The sequence below is a fragment of the Aptenodytes forsteri genome, unplaced genomic scaffold (assembly GCF_000699145.1).
Source record: "Aptenodytes forsteri isolate BGI_AS27 unplaced genomic scaffold, ASM69914v1 Scaffold227, whole genome shotgun sequence".
In the NCBI taxonomy this organism is placed as follows: Eukaryota; Metazoa; Chordata; class Aves; order Sphenisciformes; family Spheniscidae; genus Aptenodytes; species Aptenodytes forsteri.
Window position 1 is genome coordinate 978,670 of NW_008795365.1, and position 8,657 is coordinate 987,326.

The 8,657-nt window shown below is 38.0% G+C and overlaps 1 protein-coding gene across 1 annotated transcript in view; it reads left to right on the forward strand.

Moving 5' to 3' along the window:
• Positions 1 to 8,657, forward strand: part of LOC103899726 (glycerol-3-phosphate acyltransferase 3) — a 17,649-nt gene continuing 8,992 nt past the window's right edge. The window contains exons 1-2 of the mRNA XM_009280238.1: positions 1 to 156; positions 7,518 to 7,590. Of these exons, the coding sequence (XP_009278513.1) occupies positions 1 to 156; positions 7,518 to 7,590 (229 nt within the window). The remainder of the gene's footprint in view (positions 157 to 7,517; positions 7,591 to 8,657) is intronic.

Sequence of the window (8,657 nt, forward strand, 5' to 3'; positions counted from 1 at the left end):
ATGGAAGAAAATAGAGAGGGCCATGGCCTTGCAGGGGGCAAGATTTTGTCTATCTGGATGATTTTGTTTGTGGTGTTAGTCTTGTTGCCTTCGATGTTTAGAGTATCATTGGGGATTTCTCATTTCTATGTGAAAATTGTAATAAAAATATTAGAGGTAAGTTGAGAATTGAGTTAAATTGGGTTACTATAGGATGTGTTTAATAAAAAAATAAAAATCTGTACATTTGATATAGATGCCATAAAAGTCAGCAGAAAGAACTCCATTAACTTGGATGTGTTGTTTGCAGCTTTAACTTATGCGATAGTTCTTTTAAATGGTGTCTTTAATGATATCTAGTTATGTGCTGGGTTATAATCTGGTACTGGTTTGAGGTTTTCTTGGGTTAAAGTAGAGATTCCATGATATATTGTTTCTAGTTCAAGCTGGTTAGAATACTTCATGCTATACTTGTGGCAAGTCAAATATAAATAAAAAGATGTATTAGTTTATGGGAGTTGGTAAGTAACAAGAACATGTATTTTAGATGTACATAAGTTTCAATGGTTTTATTTGGATTATTTTAATGCTATTAATGAGTACTGTTCTAGGTAAGAATACTGACTGTGTGTGTTTGCTTCTTCCAGTTATAAATCTGGGGGATCCAGCAGTCACAAGTTCTGCTGTACGAGACTTGAGGAATCCATGCAACCTTATAAAAGTGTAATTTTCCTAGAGATGAACAGGTCATGGCTAAGATGCTCTTACTGCTGATATCAGTAAAAGTTTTCTGGGGCTTTTAATAAGCCAGAATTGCATTTAATTTATCAAGTCTGACTTTTCATATTTATCAGTGGCCAAAAGTAGGTGCTGTGAATTCATCATATTGTAACAGCGAAGCGTTTCTGTTTTCCAATAGATTAACTTTGTCTTTCTGGCATAAACCTGCTTTTCATGAATATACTTTCTATTTGTGGCAGAAAACTTATTACTAGTATTGTTACTATTATTAAGCTGTTAGAGCCATCTATTTGTGCAGTAGAACGTCTGTAACAATGTGATATAGTTAATATAATGACCATCTTACCTTGCTAATTTTGTCTTCTGTCTTATAATTTTTCTGTCTCTCTTTTTTTTCAATGCTGATTAAGAGCTCTTGGGCAGGGACTGTCTTCAGCCATATGAATGTCATTTAGCATAGTGTGCATGACTGCAAACTTTAGGGGTTACTTGTTTTTTTCAGATACTGATGTCAATGGGAAATGACTGCCTGCAGTGGCTATATGTAATATTGGCTTTTATATGTGATACTTTTTTTTTTAAATCAGCCAGTGGTATGCTAATTAAATTCTTATTGGTACCCTGAGTGAGAGGCTTGTGGCACTTGGAATTGATTTCATCAGGCTCTCTCATATCAGACACAAACCTGAGGGGTCTTTGGACAGCTTTGCTACTGCAGTTGGCAGATATTAAAATAATTTCTGTATTTTTTTGTCCCCTGTGCATTTCCCAACTTTGAAGGACATTTGATCCACTCAGTGGGTGCTTTATATAGAAAGGCACTTCTCTTTGGAAAAGCACCTTAAATGTTTTTCTTTCCACAGTTTTCGTAACATGTTACGAGCATGATAATTTTGTGTTCATCATGTGGAGGATTAATTTATCAAAAAAGAAGTAATTAAGTTAATTGTTATGTGATCAGATATAGCTTTCTATGTCTAGTTCCCCATTGCCACAGCAGCTAACAACAGGAGGAGCGCAGCTTCAGGTACTGCAGTTCAGACTGGCTTGTTTTGTGCTTTAGTTGAAAGTTGTTCCCTAACTGTCTTGTGGGCAAAAAAGGATTTTCCTCTGTTTTCATTGTACGATTAATTTCAGCTGTTTTCTTTGAAGTATTGTTCAAATGCTTCTCATTGTGCCAAAAGAGTAACTAAGAGCTGTCTTGGTGGGAAATGGGAGGGAGAGAGGATGGAGGGAATGTTAGGTCTGTGCTTGTGCTGTGGTCCGCTTGGCTCTTCAGAAATAAGGGTAGGGCTGGGAAATGTTGGGTTAAAGCTTGTGCATACAATTGCTGGGCCTATTCTTGGAGTCCTGGGTCTCATTCACCAGAATATGGCTGAAATTGCTGCTTGGGATACAGTTAGCTTTAAAGCAGGCTTATATGCGCCCTTTGTTCAAGAAATGAACGACTCGACATTGATAGCCTAGTGAAGCGTCGACTTGTTTCTAGCTGTGACATTATCTACCTGAGATCTTGCTAACAGGGTAACGCACAAAGACCATCCTTGGTTCCTGTTGTTAGCCCGAATGGTGAAATAGGATGCCTTACTGGATAGCTATGCTGAAAATGCTGAGAGCAGATGTTTAGTCATGTATTAGCACACTACTGACTGTACTGCAGAAATATCAGTGCTCTAGGAAGTACCAAACAACTGGTTGATGTTTCACCAAAAATCCAACCTTGAGCCCTACAACTGGATTCTCCATTGTGTTGCATTTGATTTGGTCTGTTATGTAGACTAGCAAAATTAATAGAAAACTTCTCACCTGAGAACACTTTATATTTGCTTCTTACAGCTGTAAATGACTACACAAATTGGAGGCAGAGGGAAAACATGTTTTATTTTCCTTCATGTTTTGTCAGTTTGAGAAAAATAAGAGTAGAGACTCAAATCAAGGACTTTAAAGTCAAAAGATATATTTTCAAAGTTGTGTTTTCAAAGAAAGCATATCTGTAGCCCTTACTGAATTTGCTGGGAGCTCTAGGTGTTTTAGGATAAAGCCCAAGTTTGCAGATCTATTACTAAGCAATGAGTAATGGTGGCATATGATGAGATAAGTCATTTTAATTTCCTGACTTCACTGAGGTGTTTTAGCAGTGTGAACAGTGACTAGAACAAATGGGCAAGATGTAATCTATGTATGGAAAGAATTCGTACCCTTTGCTGCTTTTCCATCAAGGAATCTAGATACTTGTTTTTTAGAAACAAAACAAACCTTTTTACAAAAGCAAGATTCAAGGTTTGAAAATTTGGGGGGTGATTGTTTTTGTTTGTGGGTTTTTTGGTTTTGTGTGGTTTTTTGTTTTGGTGGGGTTTTTTGTGGGTTTGGTTTTTGGTTTTTTTTTTTGAGTACATATGGGGATAGTAATAGTAAAAGATCTCCAAGACATAACGTCTCAATTGCATAACTGTTAGCTTATAATTACTATTATTACCATTCATTTATCCTTAAAATATTTCTGGAAATTATAAAGATTAATTTGGTTTGGTTACTGATAGGGTTATTCTTTCCCATATGCTTGTAAGCTTTTATTTGTGAAATAACATGTTTTCTCTAAGCTTTGTATTTGCTTGTCTGTAATGGGGTTTGGTGGAAATGACAATACTAGCAAAGCTTTATAATTACTATTATTACCATTCATTTATCCTTAAAATATTTCTGGAAATTATAAAGATTAATTTGGTTTGGTTACTGATAGGGTTATTCTTTCCCATATGCTTGTAAGCTTTTATTTGTGAAATAACATGTTTTCTCTAAGCTTTGTATTTGCTTGTCTGTAATGGGGTTTGGTGGAAATGACAATACTAGCAAAGCTGTGCTAGGGATATTATTCCAGCTCTTTAGTGTTGCAGCTGCAAAAGAAAATGCATTTGCTAGAATGAAATCTACATCGTGCTCTCGCAGTCCTGTGGAGAGTCAAATAAACATGTTAAACAGCTGTAGCTCCATTTGCCGAGAATCTTCTGGAATTTTATGAGATCTGAGCTTCTGTTTGAAATTGCAGTATTGTTGTTTCTTGAGAAATACTCGCATGTAGGAAAAACATCAGCCAGCTAGTAATTGTGGGTATTCTTTGAATTGATAGCTCACTTGTACATTGAGGTAGCTAATATGCCGTAAACACCCACAGCTCACTGCTGTGCTTTCAAATACATGGTTATCCCGAGCTAACCACTATATCAAAAAACAAAGAAATGATACTTGTGCTTTTTATCCCAAACATTTGTTTGGGACCCTTCTCAACCTATTTCATCTGCCCTCACTAGAGCAGCCAGGAGATTTGTGAGTGCTTTTCACCGTCCAATTATGGAGAGTCACTGCTTGCACATCCTCTCAGACCTGCTATGTAATATGCAGATCATTTAATCTGGGTTCTTGTTTGGGATGTGAAAGGGGAAATGAGGCCAGACAGAAAGGACTGTTGGATGAAAAGGTCATAAGTGCTTGATCTTAGATGGTGATTTTAGCTTGCGCTAAAAACCTACTGACCTTCTCTTGTAATTATATTGGAAGACTTTACATGGAATAATTACGCTAAGGCCTTTGTCGCACATGAGAACAAAGCCAAGAAGAGGATTGAAAAAAAAACAGTGTAATGAGTGATTAGAAAAAGCTTTTGTGAGAACGTGGGAGAAGAGGTAGTAAAATATGGGAACATAGAGGAACAGAGGCAAAACCGAATTATTACACAGTACGGAAAAATGGAGTACTGAACAACACACCGAACTGTACTTAAAAGGAAAAAGGGAGGAAAAACCACGAGGAGTGAGACTTTAAAAAATGAACATCCATATTGTATAGCTTTTCATACCATGTACTATGAAGAAAGTAATTAATATAATGAAGTATTAGGCACTCTTACTTTGTTCAGAATGTAATTATAGGAAGCCTCAAACAAACGGGGCTGTTGGAGTTAAGCTGTCAAGTTTTTCAGTATTCCAGATGGGATCACCTGCTGGATGTTTGGACTTCTTGTGTCCTCATCACTTCAGAAATGGGAGGGAGGAAAGCACAGTACCTGAGTTCTCATTTGGTCAGCAAACTTAGGAATGAAGTTGCTCCATTTAATGCTTAAATTCTGTGTTAGTTGCAACATCTGTGTTTTTGTAAGGTATTTAAAACATCCTTTCATTACTGTTTTGCAACAAAGACCAGCATGACAGCTCTGTCTCAATACTGTGCAAAACAAAGGCGATCACAAAGCCTTATTTCATATTTTAAAAACAAATTAAACTTACAGATGCTACCGAATGCAGAACAACATAGAAACTACTCTGCTGGGTCAGTCCAGAGTTTGACCCAGACAGACAGCCTGGCTTTGACAGGCGACAACTCAATTGCTTGGTGAAAAGCTTAAGAGCTGCATGATTGTACAGCCATATTGCCAGGAATACCCTCGCAGCTGCTTGTTGCTTCAGCCTCCCGTGCCGATTCATGAATTAGGAGAGTTTTGTGTCCCATGATGATTTTCATCCATGTTTCTGTGTAACTGCTCCCATTTCAGATGATCTCTGGCAATATGTCCTGGACAATGAACTCCACAACTTAACTGTGTTTTGTGGAAGTATATTACCTTTTTCTTGCTCACACACTCTGCCTAACACTTTCATATGATGCTCCCCAGTTTTTGTACTAGAAGAGAAAACGGACAACTGTTCCTTGTGCACCTGCTCTGTGCCAGTCCAGACTTTGTAGACATCTGTCATACGCCATCTCAGCCAGCTCTTTTCCAAGCTAACAAGCCCTGTGTAACCGTTCACCTATTGAAAGCTCTTCCTCATCTGCCTTGTCCTCTGCCTTTGTAGCCTTGGCTGACTATTTAATTACAGGCTGCCACTTTTGTCCCACTGTTTTCTGTGCTATGAGGAAGCTACTAGTATACTTTACTAGTAAACTTTATAAACTGTTGTTGGTTTTGACTTGTCTTGCTCATTTGAATTAGTTAACATATTTTTGTGAGTCAGCTTGGTCAGTGATTGTCATCCTTTTTCTACCTGGGATTCAAAAGCCAGCCTCCTTGAGGTATTCCAAATCCTTTAGGACAGTATGAGCAAGCTCATTTCTGGCAGTGCTTGCCAACTGGCAGGTGCCTGTTCATGTAGGAGGACCATGATGGGGAAGATAAAGGTGGTAGACAGGAGACAGCAAAGCACAGAGTAAGGCAAAGGGCTTTATTTGCCAAGCTAGGTGACTTTTATTTTTTTTCTTCCTTATGCCATATAACTATCCTAAAGGATATTGGGGAAGGGATGAGGACCAGCAGTACATTATAAAGAGATTAAGTTTGCCACATGTCTGCTTTTACTCTCTTTTGCAACATTCTTGTTCCTGTGCCGTATATTCTTTCATTTCTCAGTGTGTGGGCTGCTGTTTTCGTGACATCCTCTGGCTCCCCAATTCTGAATGACTCTTCGTGTGTTGCAAAAGATTGAGACAGATGATGTACCAGTTTACCTTTCCTAGGGAATAATTGGAAAGTATAGACAAGATGAAGGTCTGCTTTTTTTTTTTATGGTGTTATAACAGATGGTTTGCATGGAGTTTATATCGCATCACTGCCTATTCTGCTTTCTCTTTTTTCTTTTCTTTTAAGACGGCTGGTAAAAAAAAAAAGTCAACTAAGGGTAACTAAAATATCCTAATTATGCTGTGATAAAGTGTCCCTTTTTTGTTATTGACTTAAACTTCAATAGCTACAGAAGGAGCTGGTAGAGAGCATGCAAAACTTAAGGATGGCAAAAAGCTAGTCGATGTTGTTGGCATATGCAACACGATGAAATGTGGTGAAGACTTGAGATAAGCTTCGTGGTGATTTAAATGGCTGCGCATGTCAGTAAGAGGGAAATAAACTGTTTAGCAAGAGTTTATCCTGAAGCAGAAGGATGTATCCTTATCTGTTGTAGGTGGGAAGCCTTAATAGCAGGTGAGAACGTAAGTTGAGTGGGTCACTGATTCCTTAATAATGAGCAAAGCCTACACGCAAGCATCCTGTGTCCTTTGTTAGGGCAGATATCTTGGCATAAATACGGGAAGGTATAGTACTCACGAGAGCTAGTATTTATATGTCTATATATGTATGATGAAAACATTCAAAACTATGAAAACTTCAAAAAACAGGCATATTGGTATATTTGATTTCACTAACAGAGGAGTTTTATGCTGCTCTGCACAGGGAGGAGAAACTTGGCTTAGCTCAAAAAGGTAAAGACAGGGAAGGGCGAAGGCTCATTACCAAAACTACTACTTCAGAAATACTATGGATGCGAAATGGTCCCTCCTCTGTTTTCTGTTAACAGAAACTGCATGAATGCCCTAAAACTGAGGTAATCTCTTTTATTCTTTAAAATCCATTTTTAGATCTATTTTTCTAGCATGTGTGTAATGTCAGTGTTAGTATTTTGCATCATTCTATTGCCTGAAGCTAACTGGTGAAGGGAGAGTTTTGGACCCATGGACCTCATAGAGTCTCTTAGGTAGCTCAGTAATTTGTGGGGCCCAAGGAAAAAAACAACTGCCTGTGTCCTGAAAAGAAGTTTGAGCCAAACAATTTTTCCTGAAAATGACAAAAGGTAATCTATGTAACAAATGAAACGGGAGGCGTGCAGGACAGCCTTCAGGCTGAATTTGAAAAATTGAAAATCTAAGACCTGGCTTCAATAAAAGAGGCTCAGACAATTCACCTAAGGTAATTACAGAATGCCTGGAAATGATGAAATGAAAACCATCAACATCTACTTTTCTTGTTTTGGGAACAGTGGGCCACCCTGCAGATTGAGGAGGGAGTAAAAAAGCAGAAGGCGCTGGCACTTGAAAATTTAATCTCCACGGGTAAGATCTCTGAATGAAGGTGACACAGCACTATTCATCTTGTAAAAGGGCAACTATTTTAATATCTTACCTAGAAAAGAGCAAACAGAAACATAAATGGCATCTGATATTAAGTAAGAAAACTGGAATGGCCAAAATGGAGTTTGATGGGCAAATAATTGCTGAAGTTACAAACCTACCAAAGAGACCTTAAGTATGTTATAAGCAAGATAATCTGTGAATGATTGAGTCTTCTGAAAAAAAGGTGTTAGAGACTAGTGTGGGTATCGAAAGACATTGCTGATAAGCATTTGGGAAGCTGTCCCTGTTTTCATGAGTGTTTTGTACTTTCTGACTGCATCAGCTCTCTCTTTACAAGATTAGGAGGAATGAGTATTCTTTGCCCTTGACACTGCTCTGTATGGATTCTCTCTTGCTTCTTGTAACTCCTAGCATGCAAAAAGCCAGGGTCTCTCAAGTAAAGGAGCTACACCTTCCCACGGATCACAGTTACAATTTGCACTCTTCTCTAGGCATGGGGATAAAATCTGAAAGTAATTTTTTTTTTTTCCTCTTCCCAACTATTTTTCCTTTCTTCTTTGACCAAAGGGGATTGGGTTAAGTTCTCATAGTAATCCTTTTACTTGTAGTGCCATTTTTAGTCATTAGTCACGTAGGCTGCTTGGTTTGTCAGCTAATGAATTTCAGGTCTGATGATTTCCTGGACGTTGAAGGTTTGACTGAAGTGCAGCTGGAGGAAAGTTTTGTGATTCTGATCAGGGGGTAGTATGTTGATTAAGATAAATTAAATGTATTTTGAATAATGCATATTTAATGTCATCCAATACCCTCCCCCCCCCCAGAAAAAAAAAAAAAAAAAAGCCAAACAAAAAAGCCAAGTGTTAGCTGGTATGAATCAACACAATTTTAGTCACTGTAACCAGCCAGATAAGAATCTGGTCTCAGAGTGACCTCAGCAAACATCACTGAGAGTTGCTGTGTGACTGTCCTATGAAGTGTAATTTTACAGATATGGAGCATGAATGTGTTGTCATTCTTCCTGCACAATGCTTCTGTGTTACACTCTG